The 24,167-nt window shown below is 48.2% G+C and overlaps 3 protein-coding genes across 6 annotated transcripts; 2 read left to right on the top strand and 1 right to left on the bottom strand.

Annotated features, from left to right (window-relative positions):
- Positions 1-2,772: 2,772 nt before the first annotated feature.
- Positions 2,773-15,471, top strand: MADCAM1 (mucosal vascular addressin cell adhesion molecule 1). Of its 2 annotated transcripts, none has more exons than XM_061601125.1 (5): positions 2,773-2,956; positions 6,820-7,089; positions 8,223-8,537; positions 10,690-11,439; positions 13,273-15,471. In XM_061601125.1, the coding sequence occupies exons 1-5, from the start codon at positions 2,905-2,907 to the stop codon at positions 13,377-13,379; spliced, it is 1,494 nt and encodes a 497-aa protein (XP_061457109.1). In that variant the 5' UTR covers positions 2,773-2,904; the 3' UTR covers positions 13,380-15,471. The 2 variants fall into 2 exon arrangements, with proteins under 2 accessions (XP_061457109.1, XP_061457110.1); XM_061601126.1 differs by having other exon boundaries at positions 6,823-7,089; positions 13,273-15,470.
- A 182-nt stretch (positions 15,472-15,653) lies between these two features.
- Positions 15,654-19,736, bottom strand: LOC133372472 (oocyte zinc finger protein XlCOF19-like). 2 transcript variants are annotated; one of them, XM_061601130.1, is made up of 2 exons: positions 19,657-19,736; positions 15,654-18,464 (listed from the first exon to the last, which is right to left on the bottom strand). In XM_061601130.1, exon 2 carries the CDS (start codon positions 18,454-18,456, stop codon positions 17,758-17,760), a length of 699 nt encoding a protein of 232 aa, XP_061457114.1. In that variant the 5' UTR covers positions 18,457-18,464; positions 19,657-19,736; the 3' UTR covers positions 15,654-17,757. The 2 variants fall into 2 exon arrangements, with proteins under 2 accessions (XP_061457114.1, XP_061457113.1); XM_061601129.1 differs by lacking the exon at positions 19,657-19,736 and adding an exon at positions 19,030-19,631.
- Positions 19,290-24,058, top strand: TPGS1 (tubulin polyglutamylase complex subunit 1). 2 transcript variants are annotated; one of them, XM_061601128.1, is made up of 2 exons: positions 19,290-20,181; positions 21,654-24,058. In XM_061601128.1, the coding sequence occupies exons 1-2, from the start codon at positions 19,751-19,753 to the stop codon at positions 22,183-22,185; spliced, it is 963 nt and encodes a 320-aa protein (XP_061457112.1). In that variant the 5' UTR covers positions 19,290-19,750; the 3' UTR covers positions 22,186-24,058. The 2 variants fall into 2 exon arrangements, with proteins under 2 accessions (XP_061457112.1, XP_061457111.1); XM_061601127.1 differs by having other exon boundaries at positions 19,291-20,181; positions 21,651-24,058.
- Positions 24,059-24,167: the final 109 nt, after the last annotated feature.

Raw genomic sequence — 24,167 nt, 5'->3', positions numbered from 1 at the left:
CAGCTGCTTTGAATGCAGAAGGTCCTCAGTTCTGGCATCTCCAGGTTGGGCTGGGAGATCCTCCTGCCTGAAACCCTGGAGAGTTGCTGCCAGTCTGTGTTGACAAGGCTGAACTAGATGGACCAACAGCCTGACCTGATGCAAGGCAGTTTCCTGGGTTCCTGTCTGAATCAGCTCTTCATCCAGAATAATGAGGACTAGAATCTTGGGGAAGGTAGCTCAGTGGCAGAGCACCTGCTTTCTATGCAGAAGGTCTCCACGCAGGGCTCAGGAATCCTGCTGAAACCCTGGAAAGTCGCTACCTGTCAGTGAAGACCATACTGAGTCAGGTGAAGCAATGATCTGACTCAGAATAAACCATCTTTTTCTATTCTGGTTTCCATTTTGCTTCATTCCTGCATCAGTGTGCCATTTTTAAAAATAAAAGACTGCCTAAAAATTTGTATGATGCAACATGTACATTTCTCTCTTTTGTATGCGGTTTTGTGTAACTGCATGCATTTCTGCCAGCGGTGGGATGCATTTTCGTACATTGCTTTGACCAGTAAACGCTGTTTTGCATGAACTCCCCTTTTTTAAAAAAGTTGGAGAAGTGTCTCACAAGATTTGAAGAAGTGGAAACTTTTGCTGCTGGTTCCCTCCCATGGAGCTATAATTGCTAGAGTTCCCTGGGAAGAGGGGCTGACAGTTAAACCACTCGGGGAATTAGCTCTGTGAGGGGAACAGGGGCTCCCCTAACGACTCTCAACACCACAAACCTCTCCTTCTCAGGATTCACTGGCAACTAGCCAGGGCAAATATGTGAAATTGACAGTTTTTGCCCACCGTGCATGTCAGTTTCACTGAATCCCAGAGAGTAGCAAGGCTGAAGGATTTCAGCATCTGTGAATCCCTTCCTCTCCCCCAGCCTTGTCAGTTTCACCAGAGGCCAAAAGGGACAGATTAGTAACATGGAGAAGGTTATCCCTAACCCCCCCCCAGCCCTGCAAGATTCACCATGGGGCAGAGGCAAGGACAGGGAAATGGCCGTGGGCTAGGTGGGTGGTCAAGTTATGCAAAATAAATAAAACAACAACAACCCCTCACTGTGATGGGATTGTTACTGTTTTATTTGTTGCTGGTATTTGCACAGACCAAATTCCTGCCTAAGTGTTCTCAAAGCAGTTTTGTATCTGAGTCAGGTTGCTTTGTGAGGGAGCATGGTCCTGCAACCAGGGGAGGGCAGGGGGGTGGGAGTTGACTTGCACTAGCTGGAAAAAGATGTTAAAGATGGCAACAGATCCCTAGTAGTTGAAGCAAGGCAGGCAGCTGCGTAGATTTCTCACCTGAAAACCTTAGCGTGGTTCCAACCCGTTCTAGTAAAACCCTTCTGTACGCTTTCAGAGGGCGTGGGATTTTTAGAAATTAATTTTTATTTTATTTTTTGCTCTGCTTATTATGGAAAGCTGTAGGAGCTGCATTCTTGCGCATTTGCCAGGGACGAGGTGGCACGAACGAAACTTGGCACAGGCCAGGGAAAGCTGCTTAAGGACTCCCTTTGGCCTGCCTGCCCTTTAATTTTTATTGGTTTATTTATGTGATGTTCTTTTTAACCCACTCTTGTGCTTTGAGGCAAGAAGTGGAGATCAAAAAGGTGATGATGATGAATGATGACAGCAATGACGAGTGGGACCTGCAACAAAATGTTGCAGCGTGGAGTTCTAGCTATGCTTGCTTTCAGGATACTCTATTCAAAGGCTGGGTTACCTCTGAGCAAATGCAATCCTGTCTGAATTACATTTCAGCCGCCTTCAACTCCCCCGCTGAGTTCTGCACATTTTGGATTGGCTTCCCCTGGCCTCCGTTTTAATCCAAGGGTGGGGTACCTCAAGCCCAGGAAATGAATGCAGGTCTCTCTCTCTCTCTCTCTGGACCTCAGAACTCAGGCCAGGCCAGGCCTGCGTGTTTGTGCCTGGCTAGAATGTGCCCTCAAAGCCTAATAATGCCGCTTGCCTGACTGAATGGTGCATAGAGAGGGTTGTCTAAAAACTAGTGGACTGAACAAAGGTAACATTTGCCTTTGTTGCTCTGCCCACTTTCGCCCCACCACGGGCACGCTGCCCCTGGAAAGTTGCCCGGAAAAGAATTACTTGATTTATTTTATTTATTATTAAATTTACACCCTGCTCTTCCTCCTAAAGTTTCCTTCTGCAATGTGCCAATATGACCATCACGGCACAGTGGGGTCATTTTACACTGACTTAATGGTCTTATTGGGGGCAGGAGGTGGGGCCTCTTTATTTATTTATTTATTTATTATATGATTTATATCCCACCCTTCCTCCCAGCAGGAGCCCAGGGCGGCAAACGAAAGCACTAAGAAACACTTTCAGATATGATAAAAACAGACTTTAAAATACATTAAAACAAAACGACCTTAAAAACATTTTTTTTAAAAAGCTTTGAAGAATCTTTTTTTAAAAAGCTTAAAAAACATCACTGTGATGACTGAAGTCCTAGATGAACTGAAGTCCCACCCTAAAAGCAGCACCTCCAATAAACAGCTGGATTTGTGCATCGAAGAACGAGATTCTTTTCCTCTTCAATTTTTTTTTCAATCTCTTACTGGAAAAATGCTAAGGCTGGGATTCTCTCACTGCTGGGATTAAGGGAAGAGGCAGAAGGTGAGTTGCGAAGGGCATACTTGTTTTCCCTGACACTGGGTGTGGGTGGGGCCACCCACATTAGATTTAAAAGGTGTCAGCACCAGGGAGTTTGGACCAGACAGAGAACTGGCGCCGGGAAGATCGTGTCTTGAGGTCGCCTGCACTACTGGAAGGAAGGAACTAATTAAAAAGAGACAAGCCGTTGCCGCAAGAATAGATCTGTGCAAGTGTGGAGATATAAAATCCCCGTACAGAAAGCATGGCAACGATCCACATTGGGCTATTGCTTGGCTTGATAGGGCACAGCTGGGGTAAGTCAGACTGTCCCGATAAATGACTGAGGTGTGGTGTGCCTGTTCTTTAACAGACTTGTTGCACAGATTGTCTCACCCCTAATTAGGGATGGAAATATCTGTCAATATCTGTCGGTTCTCTCTGTTCCTCATTTTTTTTCCAACCTTAAATTCAGTTCTCCGGGCTTGTGCAGCTATTTGTAATTTTTTTACCAAAAAGGAAAAAAAATCCACACGAAAATTCTTCAGCATTTTAGTGTGAATTGCTCTGAACAAACACCTTTTTCTATGCATTTTTTACTAATGCACTCATTTTTGCAAGCAATTACATTTGTGTGTGTTATTTTCATGAATATATTCATTGTTATGCACACTTTTTCCCTGATAGCTGTATCTTTGTAAACATTGGTTGGGTGGAGAACTACATTGCAAAATTTGGACAAGTTGAATTTCAAAGGATGACGGTCCTCATACTGTTTCAGGGAGTCCAAATTTGATGGATTCAGCTTCAAATTAGAAGTGAATCAAATTCCTTTCCCACCCCATCCCTAATACACCCAGCCGATCATTGCACTCTGCAAGGATTTCAGGCAGGAGTCCCTCCCAGTCTTTAGAGATGGTGCCGGAGATTGAACCTGGAGCCTTCTGCATGCAAGGCACATGTTCTACCATTTAATTATGGGAAGATTCTAGTCCTCATGGTTCTAAATAATCGGTCAGTTTGAATGGGAATAGGGTAAGCCAGGCCACTGGACCACCTAGCGTAGCATTGTCCATTGTTTCAGGCAGAGAATCGCTCACAGTCCTACCTGAGGATGCTGCCAGGATTAAACCTGGAGGCATCTGAATGCAAGTCACATGCTGTACCATTGTGCTACAACCCTTCCCCAAAGGGCCTCCAGCAGATACGATCTTATCAGGAGGTCCAATCCACACAACATAGGAAGCAGACCTTTAGTGTGGTGACACTGACACTTTGGAATTCCTTCCCCTTAAATATTAGACAGGCGCCTTCTCTGTTATCTTTTCGGTACCTACTGAAGACCTTCCTCTTTCAGCAAGCCTTTTAAGGAGAGATCTTATCTGTGTCTGAATTGCTTTTTAAGATGCTTTTATTGTTTTTATCTCTTCATGTTTGCCGCCCTGGGCTCCTTCTTGGAGGAAGGGCAGAACAGAAATTTAATAATAATAATTCCAATTATTCAAATGTAGCCCGCTGCTTCCCCCCACCCTGCAAAGCAAGTCGACTCCTGTGCCTTTTAATGGAATGAGGTTGCCCAGCACTGTTGGTGGTTCAAGGACAGGGTTTGTTTGTTTTTTTAAAAGGCATCAGATCAAGGATGTATGATTCACTTCATGGAAAAATAACACACAGGGGTGTGTCCAAAATTAGTCCTCCTCGGAGTAGACCTGTTGAAACCGATGGATGTGACTAACTCGGGTCCATCAATTTCACTGGGTCTATTCTGAGTTGGACTTAGTTTGACAGAACCCACTAAGTCTTGTGATACCTTATGGAACTCATGGCCACTACATGTGTGAACCATTGTAGCACAGAGAGGCTTAAAAAATGCAGGGGAGGGGGACTGGAAAAATATGTGAGGAAGAGGCAATAACTTTTGTTTTTTTAATGTTTTCTTGTAGCCTTATCTGTGAGCCGTCTTGAGTTCATTGGTTGGCTTCCTATCTGTAGATATATTAGCACCCAGCCCCCCATATCTATTGAACAACCTGCCAAGGGATGTAACATCTCACCCCTTCAGAACTGGCTTTTCTTGCCAACCTTTGAAAACTCATTTATTTCAAGCTATTTTTTTTTAAAATACAACCCAGCTTCTTAATTAAAACATTTAATACTGCTGCTGGCTTTAAGCTCTCCTTGTCCGCATTTGTCAGCAGTTCTGAACTGTTTAAAGTCATGTGAGTGCAAAATGCCATTTCAACTTTAATCGTGTTTTATTGGGATTATCTTTCCCCCCCCCTTCATTTGAACTTGATCTGAGATTGCCCTGAAAGGCAAGCTAGAAATATTTGAAAGCCCACAATTTTGCAAGATGGCGGGCTAAAAATACCTGCTATTAATTGATTAAACAGAGCCTCCATGCTCAAAAGCAGCCTACCTCTGATTATTGGAATCTAGGAGCAAACAAACAACTGGGGAGAGGTCTTGCTTGCAGGCCCTGTTTGGGGAAAGGGACATAGCTCAGTGGTTACAGCATCTGCTTTGCATGCAGAAGGCCCCAAGTTCAATCCCTCATGGCGTCTCCAGGGAGGGATGGGAAAGATCCCTGCCTGAAATGCTGGAGTGCTGCTGCCTGTCACAGCAGAGAATACTGAGCTAGATGGACTGATGGTCTGACTCGGTGTAAGGCGGCTTTCTAGGTTCCTATGTTTTTCTGACACTTCTGACATTTTTTTGTGGGAGGAAACCTGTTGAGTTTCTGCCTGACCCATTGCTCATTTCTGCCCGATGATGAAGGGGACAGAGTGACTCCCGTATGAGGAAGGATTGATGACATTTGGGGCTTTTAAATTTAGAGAAAGGGCAAGTAAACATTGACATGAAATGGCATGGAGAAAGTGGATAGAGAAAAGTTTTTTTCTCCCTCTCTCATCTCACTAGAACTCGGGGACATCCGATAAAGCTGAACGTTGGGAGACTCAGGACAGACAAAAGGACTTCTTCATGCAGCCCAAACCTAAACTCTGAAATTCACTCCCACCAACTTGGCCTCCAGTTTGGATGCCTTTGAAAAAAAAAGATGTTAGAGCCGTACGACAATGCAACCAATGACCTAGAGAGGTAGTGGGCTCTCTGCCACTGGAGGCCTTCAAGAGGCAGCTGGACAGCCATCTGTCGGGAATGCTTTGATCTGGATTCCTGCATTGTGCAGGGGGTTGGACTAGATGGCCTTACAGGCCCCTTCCAACTCTACTGTTCTATGATTCTAAGATGAGACAAATTCATGGAGGAGAACCCTTAGCATTGCCTACTAGCCGCTGTCGGAGGTGGTATGCCTCTGAATCCCAGTTGCTGGGATTCACCGTTGGGAAGGGTGCTGCTATCGCACTCAGGTCTTGCTTCTGGGCTTCTTCTCAGTGGGGCATCCGATTGGCAACTGTGAAAACAGGATGCTGGACTATATGGACCCCCTTTGGACTGATCCAGCTGCGGGGATCTTTTTAGGTGCTTATATTATGTTGTTTAAAGGCGCAAAGCATCAGTCAGGAAAAAGGTTACGAACATCAGAATATCCCTTCCAGATCAGATCAAAGGTCCATCATTCAACCCCTGCTTGGAGACGGTTGGGCCACTATACCAAGCACCGGGCTAAGTTCAAGGTATATAAAGCCCTATATAGCTTGGGACCAGCATACCTGATAATATACCTTATATACCCAGTCAGTCACTGCACTCAGCAGATGAGGGCCTTCCGCAGATATTGTCTCATCTGGAGGTCCCTTCCGCACAACATGGGAAGAGGACCTTTAGTGTGGTGGCCCCCTCCCTTTTGGAATTCCCTCCCCTTAAATATATTAGACAGGCGCCGTCTCTGTTGTCCCTTGGTGCCTACTGAAGACCATCCTCTTTCAACAAGCCCTTTAAGTAGTGACCTTTTATCCTCGTCTCTATCTATGTTGGAATTGTTTTTGAGTTGTGTTTAAAGATGCCAACAGATGGTATTGGAGGTCGCTGATTCATAGGGTCACCATAAGTCGTAATCAACTTGAAGGCACATAACAACAAGATGTTGTAAATACTTATTTTTTAGTATTTTGTTGCTTGCTTGCCCTCCTGGGCTGCTTCTGGGAGGAAGGTCTGGATATCATCTAATAAGTAAATAAATAAAATGCCAACCTCTCGTTCTTCCCACCCCAAGCAGGTCTTCCCAGTTCCACACTGACAATCCACCCTCTGAAACCGCTGGTGGAACGCGGGGGCTCCATCCAGTTGACCTGCTCCATGGACTGCCCAGGGGGGAAGGTGCAATGGGAAGGCCTGGACACAGACTTGGGGGACATAGTCTCCAACCACACGCACAGCGTCCTGACCGTGACCAACGCGGCCATCAGCATGGAAGGCATGAAGATCTGCACGGGGCAATGTCGCAGGGCCTCCTACCAGAGCAGGGTGGAGTTGCAAGTATACTGTAAGTCCAGAGTGGAAGTGATGTGGGAACTTCAGCATGCAAAGTCACTCTCATGGTGCTGCGGACCTTGAGATCGCAGCAGGGGCACGGAGAAGGGCCGTAATTCCGTGCCAGAGCATCTGCTGGGCATGCGGAAGGCTCCAAGTTCAATCCCCAAATGCATCTCCAGGTAGGGCTAGAAAAATGTCCTGCCTGAAATCTTGGAGAGATGCTTCCAGCCAGTGTAGGCAATACTGAGTTACATGGACCAGTGGGCCTGACTCATCCTATGGTACTTTCCTATGTTCCTTGCATTGGCTTTCTTAGAGGCAGTGCAGTCAAAGCAGGGATGAGGAACCTCCCACCCCTGCGGGCCTCATCCAACCGGCGAAGCCTTCCCATTTAGCCCTTGAGGCTGTTTTGGGCAAGTCCCCCACTCTACGTCTGATGTCATCTATTGTGCTGGTTCTCTCATGTTTGGGAAGCTCTGTGCAAGGGACTCTGACAGGTGGCAACCTCCTGATGCCATTACGATGTCAATTTATTGGCAGGTGGGTTGTCCCTGTCAAAGTTGGTCCCCAGAGGGAGATCAGGCTCTGACTGGCCAGGCCAAAAACGTTCCACACCACAGAATTTAGAGGTTGAAGGATCTGTCTGTTTTGCTTCTCTGTTTCTCGTTTTCCCAATTATAAATTCAGTTCTCCACATTTCTGCAGAGACTTTAAAAAGATAATAATCAAATTTCTCCTTCTAAACACATTTTGGGTTGCAGTTTTGACCAATGCACATATCTTTGCAAGCAATTTCTCCTAACGTAACGCATGTTGTACGTTGTGTGTTCATTTTTATACTTTCCTCTAATTTCCTCTAATGCTTTCCTCTAATGCGTGCATTGCTGTAAACACATATTGCCTGGAGAACCGCACTTCATAGAAGTGCACATTTCAAAGGGCGGCTGCGTTTTGGGTCTTGTATTGTTTCTGAAAATGCTAATTTGATTAATGTGAACCAAATCGAATTTCTCCCCCACCCCTAACAGAGTTAAAAAAAATAATTCTGGTAACCTTCGGTTTGGAAACTGAATGGGACGGACCCTTTTGATCTGATACCACAGGGATCTTGTTAATGTTCTTACCCTGTTCTTCACTTTCCAGCCTTTCCCGACAACTTGCAGCTGGACTCCCAGCCGGAAACGCTGACAGCCGGGCAGCCAGGCCACCTCATCTGTTCCTTGAGGCAGGTGTACCCTCCAGGTGCCCTTACCCTGAGCTGGTTCAGGGGAGTGGAGAGGCTGGCGGCGTCTGAGGAGGAGGAGGAAATGGAAGATTCCCAAGAGCAGCTGTTTGCCTATCGCTCTGTCCTGGAGGTCCCGACAGCTATGGAGCACGCGGCCTACAAGTGCACAGCGACATTGCAGGTTGAGCTTCACGCTTTCCGCCAAGAAAGGCTGGCCATCGTGAGCACTCAAAGTAAGTTTCAGCAGTGAGGACACAGCTCCTGTTTTGCCAGTCCCCCCCCCCAAAAAAGACTTTTAAGTAAAAAGAAACTGACCCTGTCTCTACTAATGATACCACCCACAGCCCCGACAAACTCTCCCTTTGTCTTCCCCCTGGGAAATTTCTGGGAAACGGTCCTCCCTCATTTCTCCGTCCATAAATAGGATGGAGAATTTCAAGGGCGGTGTAGTGGTTAAGGTGCTGGACTATGACCTGGGAGACCAGGGTTCAAATCCCCACACAGCCCTGAAGTTCACTGGGTGACCTTGGGAAAGTCACTGCCTCTCAGCCTCAGAGGAAGGCAATGGTAAACCTCCTCTGAATACCGCTTACCATGAAAACCCTATTCATAGGGTCACCATAAGTCAGAATTGACTTGAAGGCAGTCCATTTCCATTTTTACTCAGACATAGGGATGGGTTCTGTTGGGCGGTGCCGGTTCGAAAGCATTTCGCCAACCTAACAGGCCAGTATCGATTTAAGTTCATTCTTTGTCTGCTAGCTGCGGCTTTTACCCACAAAAAAACATTGATATGAACATTGATGTTTTTGTTGAAAGGAAATATAGATATTTTGAAAGGAAATGCAGACAAGAGAAAGGAAATGTTGATGAAAATATTGCTCTTAATATTGATATTTTGGAAGCTGATTTTTGCTACCAAAAAAAGGGTTTTCAAAATAGCTGTGGAAGATTGCTACATAAAAATCCAATCCGCAACCATAGAGAATAAGCAAATTAATGCAAAATTCAGTACCAAATTAAAATTGGGTAGAATTCCAACTGTCCAAGGCAGTATTGCCTTGAATACTGGAGTTGAGAATCATGAGTGGGGAGAGTTGCTCTTGCACTCAGGTCCTGCTTTGGGGCTTTTCATCGGGGGCATCAGGTTGGCCACTGTGAGAATGGATGCTGGACTAGATGAGCCCCCTTTGGCCTGATCACGCTGCCTGATTCTTCTTATATTCTTAAGCCCCATTGAGTTCAATGGAACTTGCTCCCGAGTAAGTGTACATTGGACTGCTGCTCATTTTCTCCACCCTTTGGCTCGACTTTCATCATCGGTCAAGGCAGGAGTTGTGGAGCGAAAGGTCTGTGAGGAGATATGCAGCCAGTGCTGCTCCTTCGGCGCTGGATTTGGGGGTCCTGCATTAGAGCTTGCGGGTTAATCTAGCCCCCAAACATCATAATCATCATTATATTGATAATAATAACTTACTTATTCAGTGTATAGCCTGCCCTTCTTCCCAAAGAGATCCCTGCTCAATAAAGCAAGGTGGTTAAACTGAGTAAAGCATTTTGATTGATTGATTGATTGATTGATATCCCGCCCTTCCTCCCGGCAGGAGCCCGGGTCATTCATTGTGGGGTTAGCCTTTCCCAAGCAATGTGCCTCCAGATGTTGTTGGACCATAACTCCCATCAGCTTCAGCCAGCATTGCCAATGGTCAGGAAAGATGGGAATTGTGGTCCAACAACATCTGGAGGCACACCTGTTGGGAAAGGCTGGTCTAGGTCATTCATTGCCAGAGTCATTAACAGATGATTTCTCAAAAAACGTGCACGTGACCATTACTGCCACCTCCCTGTTAAGTTATTACACGGTTGGCATCACATAGTGCAAAGCAAGATGAACATACTTCCTGAATCGACAGCAAACATAACACAACAGAAGCGGCAGCGGAATACAGGGTAAAATCAAGCTGCCGCAAAGAGGGGTTGATAAGCTGTGTTTCTATCTGTCCTGGAGGTTCCGACAGCTGGGCAGCACGGTGCCTACAAGTGCACAGTGACATTGCAGGTTGAGCTTCACGCTTTCCGCCAAGAAATCCCTGTTCTCTCTCACTCCATTAGGGTTGCAGTATACCCACATAACCTGGAAGATGACTTACAATTTAAAGTGGCTAATCTCCCCACATATCGTTAGAAGGATCTTTTTAAAAAATCTTTTTTTGTAACCAGAACTGCATTAGCCTCCAGAAATTTTAAAAGTGCCATTAACTCATAACAATGCTGATTTTTTCAAAAGAAATGGCTTGAATTAATCAACTAAACCCAAGTTGATTAATCTAGCAATGAAAGCCTTAGAAATGCACCTATTGAAGTTGTAAAATCATTCATTCACAGCTACGCAGATGCCCAGCACTACAGCGGAGGCTGCCTTTATCTTCAAGATGGAAAGCACAAGCCACGTGGCTACTCCCGAGCCAGCCACCACCTCTGGCTCGCATTCCTCATTGGTGGCAATCACCAGTGGCCTTCCTCTTCTCATTCCCACAGAGCATCCCACCACAGTGGTGGCACCGACAGCTCCCCCCACACTGGAGCCCCTTCCCCAAACAAGCAGCCATTCTCCAGCAAAGAATCACATGCAAACAAGGCCTCAGAAATCTGTGACAGGGGCCAACACCAAATGGATCCCCACCTCGACTTTGTCACCGTCGGCAGAGACCTTGGCCAAACTCAGGGCGACTTCCCAAGCCTCTCACTCGACAGACAGACAAACTGCCACCCAGCCGGTTTCCAACAACAATGTCCGCCTCATTGAGGTGGCCACGGAAAAGCTACGCAGCTCCACCTTCCTAAGCCCAATGCTTTCCAAAAACCACTGCCGCCCTGTGATCAGCCCCAGCCCAGCCCAAGGTACCACAGGCGACGCCCTGCAAATCACATGCCACGCTGTGGGCTGCAGCGAAGACGTCCAGATCCGATGGGTGGAAACTCCAGTGGATCAGTCCCGATACCATCAGGAAGAAGCCGAGGGCCGATCCACCCTGATGGTACAGAGTGTTGACGTGGAGCACCAAGGGGTCTACCGGTGTGTTGTGATGGCCAGCCGGCCCCAGATAGCCAGTTTACGCGTCGTTGTCTCTGATGGTGAGCAGATCGGGGTTGGACACTGGAAAATATGCAAGCCCTTAGGCAGGTCAGAGGGCAAAGCCAGCACAGGGGTGGAATCCGGAAGTGGAGGGGACAGCCTGAGATCTGACGATGGGGAGATGGTAGAAAACATAGGAAGCTGCCTTAGATTGAGTCAGACCATTGGCCGCTGTAGCACAGTATTGTTTACAGTGGAGACTGGAGGCTTCCTGGTCAGTGGGACAGTGGAATCTGCTCTGTGTTTTAGTCGGAGCTGTCAAAGGAGCTCAACCTAATTTGGGAATAGGTTTCAGCACCGTGGACAGCTCCCTGCTAGTTCAGCCTAAACTCTAGAGAGGATCTGCTGCCCCGCTGACATCAGAGCGACCGGTCTTCACTGATTGTCTCCCAGCTTGTGCCTGGGGATGCCGGAGGTTGAACCTGGGACCTTCTGGGTGCAACGAAGAGGCTAAAGGAAGGAAGAATAAAGTAAGAGTCTAGTCCTCATGGTTTGGAATAGAGACCCCCCAGCTCCTGTTAGGCAGACTGATCATTGAATCCCAGTGGATCCTTTTGAAGGCAGGGGAAAGGTAGATGGGGATCTCCTGGTAGGCTTCTATGAGATTGGCAGTACATCAGAAAGGGTTTCTGACTCTCTAGGGTGTTTAATCCTAGCAACAACAAATGCATGCTTGCTCCGCTGTTGGGTTGTGTGGCTCTGAGCCTCAGTATTCCCCACCTGTAAAATGAGACTGTATGCTTACTTACACTGATGCAACTTGCTCCTCTTTAAAATTGCAAGCGGTCACCACCACCCCGTCTCTCAAAAACCTGCACTTGTACAAACTGGTTATCTGTCTCAATCTCGGTGCCCCTTGCCTTAAAATAGGAGTATTAATTGGTGCTCTTTAACCAGTTCTGGCTTTGGAGTTTTAGGTTGGAATCTCTGTCAGGCGCATGTAGATGTATACTCTGTGCGCAGGTCATCCCAGCGCCATGGATTTTCTGGGAAGACCTGGGATGAGCCTAATGGGGTGCCCCCATCCCTTGACCCACCCTTTTGCATCGCTGCCCACACACTGTTACTTGGTTTTGGATGGTGGACTTCCCCATATGTCAGCAGCAATAGCGTTGTGGCAAATTCAGAAGTGCAGGTTCCCTTTGTGACAGTCACAACCACCCCCTCACAGCCACAAGCCCTTCTAAGATTATATAACCTTCAAAGATTATGGAAAGCTTGAATACTGCTTTCTATCCTTGTCAATGCCTTCTCCCACAACAACAGACGTCCCTAGGAGCCATTAAGCATTAAAAGGGAGTGTCAGCTACTGAGAAGAGTCTTCTCAGTGGCTGATTCGCCTCCTTTCACTCTGACTGGCTCCAATCAGCAGGAAAGGACAAGGAAGCATGTGAGAAAACCGTTCATGGTGATTGGCTCACAGGACTCTGGAGACATAGGGAGCTGGCTGGGACTGCTCCCAAAAAAGTAAGAGGTCTAAGACCCACCCCCAAGACCCTGAACAACTACACTCCTGGTGAGCAGAGGGTAAGAACATAAGAAGAGACTGCTGGATCAGGCCAGTGGCCCATCTAGTCCAGCATCCTGTTCTCACAGTGGCCAACCAGATGCCTGGTTGGTTGGTTGTGTTAGTGTTGGGGCAGGATACAGTGCAGGGGGGCATCCAGTGTAGTGCCTTTGTGTTTTGTGCCACGCTTCAGCTGTTCCTCGTAGAATGTTTGTCCACCCTGGTGCACACTCATTACAGATTTCACTAGTGTTCATCCAGTTATGTGAATCACTGCATTGTATCGAGGGCTCACCTTATCTTCCTTTTGCCTCTCTCTCCCCAGGTGCGTTCAGCACGGACTCAATCATCGCCATCGGGACAGCAGGCTCCCTCTTAGGGCTGATCGTCACCGGGTACGTGTCCCATCGCTTGAAGAGGCGAGGCGGCTAGGGGCAGACAACTCTATCGCGATCCATCTCCTCCCACGCTGCCCCAATGACTTTTTTGTTGCTGTCGTTGCCAGGGCAAATGAAATGAATTTGGGGAGTGGTGGTGAGGCCTCCGAGGGAGGATGGAACCATCGCATTGCCTGCTGCTAGAGTGACACGCAGGAAGACTCAAACAGTTTTTTCCAGCACTTCCAAGGATCACAGAGCTGGAAGAGAGATGTCCATTGCAGCTTTCCGCACCATGCGAGGGGAGGGTAATCAACCCATTCATCCGCCTCCCCACTAGCAATCCCAGCCAGACTGAACCCATAACCTAAAACCATATAGAGTTTTTATGGATCTTGGAGGCCATCTAGGTCAGTCGCCTGCTTAAAGCTGGTTCCCTGTTGCCATTTGCCTTTAGGACAAGGCGACTAAAGCCACAACCCTAAAAACACAACTTACTTTGAGAGTTAGTCACCTTGAACTCAGTGGAAATTATGTTTGAGTTGACCTCTTTAGGGTGGGGGCTGTAAGAGGTAGGCCGTGATCGAGGCTTATGCTGTCTTGAATGCTGCCAAGTGTACAGAAACTATTCTTGGAGAACTGTTCAGCTCAAAGGTCATCTGAGAGCACAAGAAGGGCTGGATCAGGGCAAAGGGGGACTATCTCATATCCTGCTATCGCAGTGGCTAGCCAGATGCCTGTCATGGGAGATCCGCAAGCAGGACCTGAGTGCAAGAGCGTTCTCCCCTCCGGCTGTTTCCAGCAACCGGTATGTGTAGTTGAAAGCCGTTCCCGTGCAATCTCAACCCGCTGGTTCGGTTCCTACCCTCTGAAGCAGAGGTCGGAAACCTCAAACCGGTGGGCCAAATGCAGCCCTCCAGTGGAGGCTGGTCTTTTACACTGGATGGGACCCTGCCCCACTAACCTCCTTCATTACAACCAGTCCAGGGGGTGGCACCAAGTGGAGAACTCAGCAGGGAGGAGGAAGATTGGGGCAAAACTAGTGAGTTGGCTCCGCCTCTCATTGGGTCTGGTTCCGCCTTCTGTCTGGGCTCCCCGCCTCCCCCCTCCCCGCCAGTCCCAAATGTGCAGCGGCTACTGAGCAAACAGCCTCAGTGACTGTTTCATTATTATTGCCAGCATCAAGCCATTGGGAGCAGGAACCTTTTGGCAATCTGTCACAAATCCTCAGCTGACTGCCAATAGCTTCCAATTTATTTTCTGCCCACCTCTGGTCCTGCTGGCCCACCTCTCCTCTATTTCTTTCCCCACCACCACCATCCCGAGCTCTTAAACTCAAGAAACCGCTAAATGAAATGAAACAGACCAAGTACAAACAAAACCAGGTATTTTTTTCATGTAGCCCATAATTAGACGTACGGACCTGATTGCCAGACACTTTAGCGATGGCCGTTTACAGAACTTTTTGAGAGTCTCTTCTCATCACTTTTACAGAGGGTAGGTCTATCAATTGGCTGCGGTAGCCACAAATGGAACCTTCAGCATCAGGGGCAGGCTTTCTGGCTTGTAAAATACTGAAGACAGCCAGCCAAGGAATGGCTGCCAACTTGACACCCTTCCTCCTTGCTTCCCTGGGACATCTGCTGCAAACAGGAGACGGGACTGCATGAATCTTTACTCCGGCTGTGCAGTGAGTTTTTGCATTCAGTGCAGACCTTTTCAGCTACAGCAATGTCCCTAAGATGATTGCTTTGTATGGATGCCCGGTCTGTTGTACATACAGTGTGTTTTTTGTACAGAAATTACCACAGCTGTAATTAAACATCTGTTTTCTCCGTCATGGCTGCTTTATGCTATTCTAGTGAGCTTGCTGTAGGCAGTAGGTCTCCTCTCATGGGAAACCGGGAGATCAGTTCCCCAGCTGTTTACAAGGCTGCTCTCTACATTCCTTTGAGGAAGGGCCAGAACTGTGGCAGAGCAGAGCACCTGCTTTGCATGCACAAGGTCATAGGTTTAATCCGGAAAAAAGATCTGGTGGTGGGAGCGGCCATTCTTTGCTGGAAACCCTGAACAGCTGCTGCCTGGCAGAGCAGACAGTACTGAACTAGATGGGACAAATGAGTCTGGCCTGATATAACGCAGCTTCCTTCCTAAATCCACCATCTGCCTGGACCTTCTAGTCCTTGGGGCCTCAAAATGAAGCAGGACAAGGGTGGGGGGCACCATCGGAAAAGTCTCTTCACTCTAAGAATGTTTGTGAACATTCTATGGCCCCAGAGCAGTTCAACCAACAGCTAATAGGTTTCGCAGGCTAGGGGCAAGCACAAGGTTATTTCCAACAAACAAAAATTTATTGAATGAATTCATATCTACGATTCCCATCCTAGCCTATCCCTTGCTGTTACAAAGCAGCACATTGATTTATATTTGTGTCATCAAAATTTTTTAATCTCTGTTTAATCATTCCAAAGTTCCTTAATATTGTCTTCATTGCAAAACATGTCCCACTGCTTCACCCTCAAAATAAACTTTGGACTGTAAGCCACAAACATGCTCATTTCCCCCCCCCCCCGAATGTTTAAAATTGTCTTAAGATATAGCAAAATAGACCTAGCCCAGAGAAACATGGATTTTTTTGCAAGCGGGGAAAGGCAAATCTAGCCATTTCCTTGCTCTTGAGGGGGGGCCACCCCATAAATTGGGGAAAGGAAACCAGTGGCCCTTCAGATGTTGCTGGACTCCCAACTCCTAGTACCCCTGGCCAGCAAGCTTAATAGGCAGGAGTGACGGCAGCTTTGATCCAACAACATCCAGAGGGCCAGAGATTCATCACCCATCATAAACTGTTACACATCTCTCCAAGTTTCAAGGCAGGACAGAGCCAAGAGGTCTCTTCAAAGCCTGATCTGCAGTGCGGACAGCCAAGGGGAGGCTCTTGCTGTGGCAACGCATCTCAGCATCTTGCTCCACGCAGAAGCAAAAAGCTTGTGAAATGCACGTGGGAGGCTCTGGCCCCTTGCGCAACAGGTGCTGCCAAGGCCTCTCTCTCACTGCTAGCCCTGGAGACGGAGAAGGTTAGAAGGAGCCCGCTGCCTGTGTCTTGGCTCACTAAAGAAAACATCAGTTGCCACATGTAAACAAAAAACTATCCACTCAGCCTGTGGCTTGTGCCCAGATTTTAAAGGCAGTTAGGATTCTGTCACTGCTCAGAATACACCACTCCCTACTGGTTGGCGCTGATGGGAGTTGTCCAACCCAGCTGGAGAACACCAGCTTAGCAGAGGCCAGTTTAGACCCTGGTGCTGTTGCTTTCAGTCATTTCCTCCATCCTGCTCACTGGTCTGAATCCCTCCTTAGTCATACTCAATACGATATTAAAAGGCACAACTAATTTAACTCTGTTCATTTGAATGGGTCTGCTCTGAGGAGGACTTAAATGCAACCCACTAGGGTTTACCAAAAACTCCCCAAGTTTAATGGTGGGCAGGTGAGGGAAGAGGGGAGGAACAACCACAAATGGATATCCACTGACTTACTGCTTAAGGGCGAGAGAAGCCACCTGTGTTTAAGGCCTTTCTAGTGATTTTTGGCAAGTGTGGTCCGACGCTCTTTCCCCACAGAGAATTTCAGACTGTCTGGGCAACGTAACAACTCATTATTTTGTCTCTTTTATGCCAGAGATTTCCCCCATCAATCCATCTACTGTAGTGTCAGGAATCAGAAACCCTTGCTGACTGAATTGTTTGGGGGGAGGGAGTCATCAAGACAAAAACCAGTCGGTCCTGATCTATATCCGGCTCTGGATAACAATTTTTCCCTCCCCATGCTTGCTCCTGCCTCCAATATTGACTAGATAAGATGTTAAGATGAGCCCTGCCGGGTCAGGCCAGTGGCCCATCCAGCATCCTGTTTTCACAGTGGCCAGCCAGATGCCTGTGTGAAGCCTACAAGCCAGACCTGAGCGCAAGGGCAACTGTCCCCCCTAGCAACAGATATTCAGAGGCGTGCCTCCTCGACTATAGAGGCAGAGCATAGCCATCTTGGCTAGCAGCCAAGATGGAAGGTGAAAACATTTTACAACCGACTCTCATCCGTTCTGTCCATAGGGCAGGGCAGGGGGAACCCATGGCCCTCCAAACGCTGCCAGACCACAACGCCTATCATCCTTGACCACGCCAACTGGGGATGATGAGGGTTAGGGAGTTACAGAGAGTCCAGCAACATCTGTAGAGCCAAAGGTCCTCACCAGCTCGCCTGCAGGACCTACACCAGAGAGCCAATTTCCCCACAGTTCCTCCTGCTCTTGGCCTATATCGAACAGGAACAGCATCACAGCTACAAAGGGAACCTCTCAGCAAGGTCTTCCCGAGCAAGAAGGGGGGCGGTGGTAGTGGGAGTCTCCCGCGTTTGGGTCCGAGCAGCTTTGCCATGCCCTAGCGTTGGTGCACGACACGGATGTGCTTCAGGAGGTTGGACTTGTGGTTGAAAGCCTTGGTGCAGTGCTTGCAACTGAAGGCTGGGTATGACTGGTGGGTGCGTTGGTGCTGGAGGAAGGTGGAGCGGTGGGTGAAGGTTTTGGAGCACTGGTCGCAGCAGTGGGGGCGCTCGCCCGTGTGGACCCGCTCGTGCTCCTTAACGGAGGCCTCCCACTTGAAGCGCCGGTCGCAGTGGGCGCAGGCGAAGGGCTTCTCCTGGGTGTGGATGCGGAGGTGTTTGACCAGGCAAGAGGTGCGCTTGAAGTGCTTGGGGCACAGGTGGCAGGCAAAGGGCGCCTCGTCCGAGTGCACCTTGCCATGCTTATCCAGGTCGGCCTGAAGCTTGAACCGCTTCCCGCAGACCTTGCAGCGGTACGGCCGCTTGGCTGAGTGCACCAGGCCGTGCTTGATGAGGTCGGCACAGCGGGTGAAGGTCTTGGCGCAGCACTTGCACTTGTAGGGACGCTCCCCTGTGTGGATGCGCTGGTGCTCACGGAAGCTCGCCTGGTACTTGATGTCCTTCCCACAGACGTTGCAGTGAAAGACTTCCGGGTCAGCGGAGGGTGCTTTGGGGCGCTTTCGTTGGGTCCCCCAGACTGCTTTCTTCCTCTTTTTTCGGGGACGGGCTTTAGGAGGAGGGCTCGGTCCAGTCTCCATGAAATCACCTGTGGAAAACAGAGTCAGGGGATGTTTAACTCATTTTTTGGAAGTGTAAGAAGTTTCCCTGTCAGCCCACCAGCCCTCAATGTCGTGGACAAGTGGCTGGCAGCGGCTCTGCAAGCTTTTCAGGCAGGTGTCTTTCTAAGCCCTACCTGGAGATGCCAGAGATGGAACCTGAGACCTGTGTGCGAGGCGGATGCTCTACCCCTTAGTCCACTTAATCACTCCTCTATCTAGCCTTGTATTGCTGATTTGGAACAGTGCCATCTCATAGAATCACAGAATAGTAGAGTTGGAAGCGGCCTGTATGGCCATCGAGTGCAACCCCCTTATGGACATAACAACAATAGCGTGGGCAAAAGTAGAGACTGGGTAAGTAACTCAATAACCCCCTTAAATAAATAAATGTTTGTTTAATATTATCCAGCAACCCCCTTAACGAAATCTTCCTCTCTGTGAGCATTGCCAAGTCCACCAAGAGTTTGGTACAATCAGCAAATCCTTTCCAATAAACGCTCCCCAAAAATAAGCCCACACAAGTAATCTTACTTTTGCAAAACCAAAACTTACTGAGCTGTAGCTAAAGGACGGTGAGAGCCAAATTGGCACCGGAAGTCAAAACATACAAGCAAAGGCGGAAGTACAACCAGCCTTTGCTGCTACTGCAAAAGACACGTTGCCTTTAGTTAAGATGGCCGCCTTCCATAGCGCGCCTTGTCTTGACGCCATGCTCCGATTGGCTGCCGCTTACTCGCGCGAGACTTCCTCCCACGACCAGAAGGAAACGGGAGAAGGAACCGGCGCGCCATAGAAATTGAAAACCGATGCGAAGGCTCTCCTTCCGGGAGACCTCTATGGTTAACAAAAACCCCGGATATCCATCATAGGCCGCGATTCCCACAGAAATATATTTATATATCTCCTATCGACGCACAGCGGCGCCGCTCTAGGCCTTCACGTGTCTATGATGGAACAGCCGCCTAGTCAACTGAAGAGATAAATTTAGAGGCCCACACGGCCAACACTTCCGGTGGCATTACTTCCGGTAACAATGGACAGCTATGACGGGCAAATGCGTCGCTCTAGCCCTCGCCCTCTCTATAGTGAAACCCTCAATAACTTTTGAATCGGAGCTTTTCTTTTTAGTTTTAGCCCAACAGGGACTCTGTGGCCACTTCCTTATCAATTTCCTCTCACCGACGAAACCTCCGTATGGAAACCATTCGACGACAACAAAAATGGCCCCCAGCTCAGGCCCGTCCCTTGGCGATCCCTGATTGGCTGCCAGCAAATGATGCCGCGACGAGGGAGCGACGGACACATCGCCCTCAGCCAAGATGGCGGCCAGAGAGAAGCGGCGCCCTCAAACAAAATGGCGGCTAGCGAGAAGCGGCGCCCGTCCCCGGCGGCGGCGGGAAGCGACCTGGCCCGGCCGGCCCTTTCGGCGAACGGCGCCGCGGAGAGCGAGGCGGAGTTTTTGCTACACGCCGGCGTGACGGACATGGTCCGCGAGGCCCTCCTGAAGGTGCTGGAGACGCGGCCGGAGGAGCCCATCGACTTCCTGGCTGGGTATTTCGAGAACCTGATGCAGAGCAGCCCTGAGGCGGAGGCGGCGGAGGCCTCCTTGCCCGCGGCCGACGGAGTGGCGGACTCGCAGCGGCTGCTCCAGATGCGCCTCGACCGGGCCTTGTGGTACTTGAGCCTGGCCCACCATTCCCACAGGTGCGGAGACGGCAGCCCGAAAGAAAGGCGAGAGACTACAGCCCCCAGAATGCACCGGGGGAAGTCGCGGGCGCCTCCGCTGCTCTTCGGAGCGCAGGGCATTGTGGGAAATAAAGTCCCTTTAGTTTTCCTGGAGAGCAAAGCAGGCAGGAAAAGGAGTGTGGGGGTGGAATAGAGCTTTTTAATAAATGAATATATCGTTATGTTGTAATAATTTGTGAGTCCCCCCCTTCTACATGCCTCAGAAATTAATGCTGTTGGCTCTGAAGTGATGCAGCTCTTGTTGTTGTTGTTGTTAGGTGCCTTTACGTCACTACCAGAGGGAGCCCTTGTCCTGCTTTGTCAGTGTAGTTGCATAAATTCGCCACCGGAGGGAGCCCTTGTCCTGTTTTGGCAGTGTAGTTGCATAAAATCACCACCGGAGGGAGCCCTTTCCCTGCTTTGGCAGTGTAGTTGCATAAATTCGCCACCGGAGGGAGGCCTTTCCCTGCTTTGGCAGTGTAGTTGCTTAAAATCACCACCGGAGGGAGCCCTTGCCGGCCTTTGACAGCGTAGTTGCATAAAATTGCCAACAGAGTTATGGCAACCCTATGAATCAGCAACCACCAAGAGCATATGTTGTGAACCACCCTGTTCAGATCTTGTAAGTTCAGGTCTGTGGCTTCCTTTAAGGAATCAATCCATCTCTTGTTTGGCCTTCCTCTTTTTCTACTCCCTTTTGTTTTTCCCAGCATTATTGTCTTTTCTAGTGAATCATGTCTTCTCATTATGTGTCCAAAGTATGATAGCCTCAGTTTCATCATTCTAGCTTCTAGCGATAGTTCTGGTTTAATTTGTTCCAACACCCAATTATTTCTCTTTCTCGTGGTCCATGGTATGCACAAAGCTCTCCTCCAACACCACATTTCAAACAAGTTGATCTTTCTCTTACCTGCTTTTTTAACTGTCCAACTTTCACATCCACACATAGAGATTGAGAAGCCTTTTATTTCATGATTGATTTTTGTTTTCGTTGCATGCGTTTCTGTTTTCCCTTTTCCTCCAGGGACCTCAAGGCTGTGTACAATAAGACAAACGTTAAAATTGGCAATAAAAGACAGTTAAAAAGAGGTGAATCTCAAAATGTAATTAAAATCAGCAGCAAGCTAAAAACAGAACAAAACATGCATTAGCTTCTAACCTACTTTGGGAAAGTTGCATCAGATGCCTTCAGACCATATATGTCTGAATGTAACCCATGGAAAGAGCTATAGTTCAGTGGCAGAGCAACTGCTTTGCGTGCGGAAGCTCCCAGGTTCAATCCCCGGCATCTCTAGGGAGGGCTGGGAATGTCCCGCCTGAGACCCTGGACAGCTGCTGCCAGCCAGTGTAGGTAATACTGCGCTAGATGGGCCAAAGGTCTGAAATGGTACAAGGCAACTTCCTATGTTGCTATATAATATGTGCCTTTCCACATTCCCTTCTTCCAGTAGGACCGCCTTTAACAACAATGTGAGCATGGCGTATGAGTCCCTGGCCACCAGCAGGAGGCGCAAGAAGCCTGGTGTCAACGGGAAGCTCTACAGTGAGCTGCTGCAGCTGATCTGCCAGGCCAAAGGCACCCCGGAAGAGGTTGCGCTGCCCCTCCTGCAGAAGGTCGCCTGCCGAGACCACGAGGCCGTGCCATTTGACATCTTCCGCTATGGGGCCCTCACTTGCCTGGTCCTCCTTGAGTTCTTGGCGAAGGCGAACATGCTCTTTGACGCGCTGGATGGCGGCTCCGGCTCAGCAGATAAGCACATATGCATGGCAGTCCTTGGAGCTCTAGAAGATGCTCTCCGCACCACCAACGTCACTGTTCCCATTCGTTATTTGGAGGCTGGGTCCAAACTTGGGCCCGACAGCTTGGCTTTAGCCATGGACCAGGCATTGGCCAAGCAGAAATCCGGCGTGGCCATGAAGAAGGAAGAGTTCCTCCAGAGAGCTTCGGCCATCTTTGTTGCGAGAGTGAAACCTGTTGACTGAACTCTAAGTGAGAATGCAAACGTTACCTGATCAAAATCTTCATCTGGGATGGAGAGACAGACAGTACCTACTTCATGTTTTTGGAGTTTGTGGGTAGGCAAGGGAGAGAAATCAATATATGGCCCAATATATGCCTGTTGCTTTCAGTAGAACTACTTCTGCATAACTGCATAACTGATGTCAAAACTGCTGCTGGGCTGCGTATGTTGGTTAAGTAGATCTTATGGCAAATACTGGATGGGTTTGAAGGATTATGGAGGTATTTAAATTTGGTTATTAATACTGCAAATTGTCTGGGATATTTATTTATTTATTAAGTTACACCACATGAGTCATTTGTCTTTCACTAGGAAATCATCCTTCCTTCCAGTCCAAGAAGTGTTAAATGGGTGTGGAAGAGGGAACACCCCTCTTTCCCTCTTGTCTGCTTTCATTCTCTGCTGGAGTGTATTGCAGGGCCAACCGTGTCCAGAGTTTTGACTTTTAGATGTAACAATGTCCCCCTTTCAGTCTTCTCCAGAAATCGGGGGTCTCTTGAGATACAGATATAATCAGATTTCTGTGTGGTAATGAAGCGTATCAACCATTTGGGAGTACAGTTCAGGGTCCAGGTTTTAAGGGAAAGAGTAATTGATTTATATGCCACCCGTTGCACAGACTGGTTCACAATAAGAGCATGTAAATGAGAATATATAAAATCTATTAAAACACAGAAAATAACACATCACTGTAAGACATTTATTACATTTATACCCCGCCATTCTTTTCATGATAGAAACTCAAGGCGGCTTACATATGGTTCTCAGGCGGTCTCCCACTGACCCAGACCTGACCCTGCTTAGCTTCAGCAGGGTGCTGGCCTCACGTGCCTTCAGACCATAGCCTGGGATCTCAGTAGAGAGAGAATTCCACATGCAGGGAGACACCCCTCTACCCGGGCCCTGTTTCCAAGAGAGGTCACCAGGAGGGTTTTATTTGCTGATCTTAAAACTGAGCAAATTTGTAGCAGCAAAACGGGCAGCCCAACATCTGCGTGCATGACTGTGTATGTATCTATATTGAAAGCAGAGAATCACAGGCCTGGGGGCTAAATGCAGCCCTCTGGCCCTCTATTTTTTCTCCAGACCATACCCCTCCCTGAGTGCTTTTGCCAGCTGGGCTCCTGTTGTTTATTTATTGGATTCCCTACGTTCACCATTCAAGGTCCCAGGACAGGTTACAACAATATAAAATTATACAATACAATATTAAAAATCTTTGTGTATACCTGTGTGTGCATGCAGCCATGGATGTATCATGTATGTATGGACACTCTATATATATATATAAACCTCTGTAAGTGGAGTATGTGCACTGTATACATTGTTACATGTTGTTGTCGTAGAATCATAGAGTTGGAAGGGGCCTATAAGGCCACTGAGCCCAACCCCCTGCTCAGTGCGGGAATCCAAATATGTTGTTGTTAGTGGTGTCAAGGTGTTGGACTATGACTTGGGAAATGGATGTTCAAGTCCCCACTCAGCCGTGAAGCTCACTGGGTGGCCGTTGGGGCCAGTCACCAACTCTCAGAGTAACCTACCTCACAGGGTCGTTGTGCAGATAAAAAAGAGAGGGGGATAAGTGTGTACACCACCTTGAGCTCCTTGGATGATGTGACTGCATATTTTATCCTTTACATTTTATTATCTGTGTTTTATTAAATATAAATGTTATTAATCCGTCAATCTAATTTATCTAAAATATGTTTTATGATGTGCGTGATATATAAATATCACACACATACTTATATAGTTTGTGTGCATACATCTATCTATATACACGCACTATACTATGTGTGTGTGTGTATATACACACAAATAAACATCCGTTTCTTTGCTTGCGTGTACGTATTTCCGCCTTCAACGTGAAAGATGCTCGTCGCGAGGCCTGCTGGGAGCTGTAGTCCTCGCGCTCCGCCCGATCCCGCCCTCTTCCCCTCAGAG

This window comes from Rhineura floridana, chromosome 18, assembly GCF_030035675.1.
Source record: "Rhineura floridana isolate rRhiFlo1 chromosome 18, rRhiFlo1.hap2, whole genome shotgun sequence".
NCBI lineage: Eukaryota > Metazoa > Chordata > Lepidosauria > Squamata > Rhineuridae > Rhineura > Rhineura floridana.
Note: the sequence above shows the minus strand (reverse complement) of the source record. Positions and strands in the feature narration are given on the sequence as shown.

Excerpts from the sequence above, each read along its gene's own strand:
- MADCAM1 (XM_061601125.1), top strand. The coding sequence starts at position 2,905 with ATGGCAACGATCCACATTGGGCTATTGCTTGGCTTGATAGGGCACAGC. Across the intron at positions 7,090-8,222 it reads GGTGGAGTTGCAAGTATACT|CCTTTCCCGACAACTTGCAG; the intron begins GTAAGTCCAGAG and ends TTCACTTTCCAG. Across the intron at positions 8,538-10,689 it reads GGCCATCGTGAGCACTCAAA|CTACGCAGATGCCCAGCACT; the intron begins GTAAGTTTCAGC and ends ATTCATTCACAG.
- LOC133372472 (XM_061601130.1), bottom strand. The coding sequence starts at position 18,456 with ATGGAGACTGGACCGAGCCCTCCTCCTAAAGCCCGTCCCCGAAAAAAG.
- TPGS1 (XM_061601127.1), top strand. The coding sequence starts at position 19,751 with ATGATGCCGCGACGAGGGAGCGACGGACACATCGCCCTCAGCCAAGAT. Across the intron at positions 20,182-21,650 it reads CTGGCCCACCATTCCCACAG|TAGGACCGCCTTTAACAACA; the intron begins GTGCGGAGACGG and ends CCCTTCTTCCAG.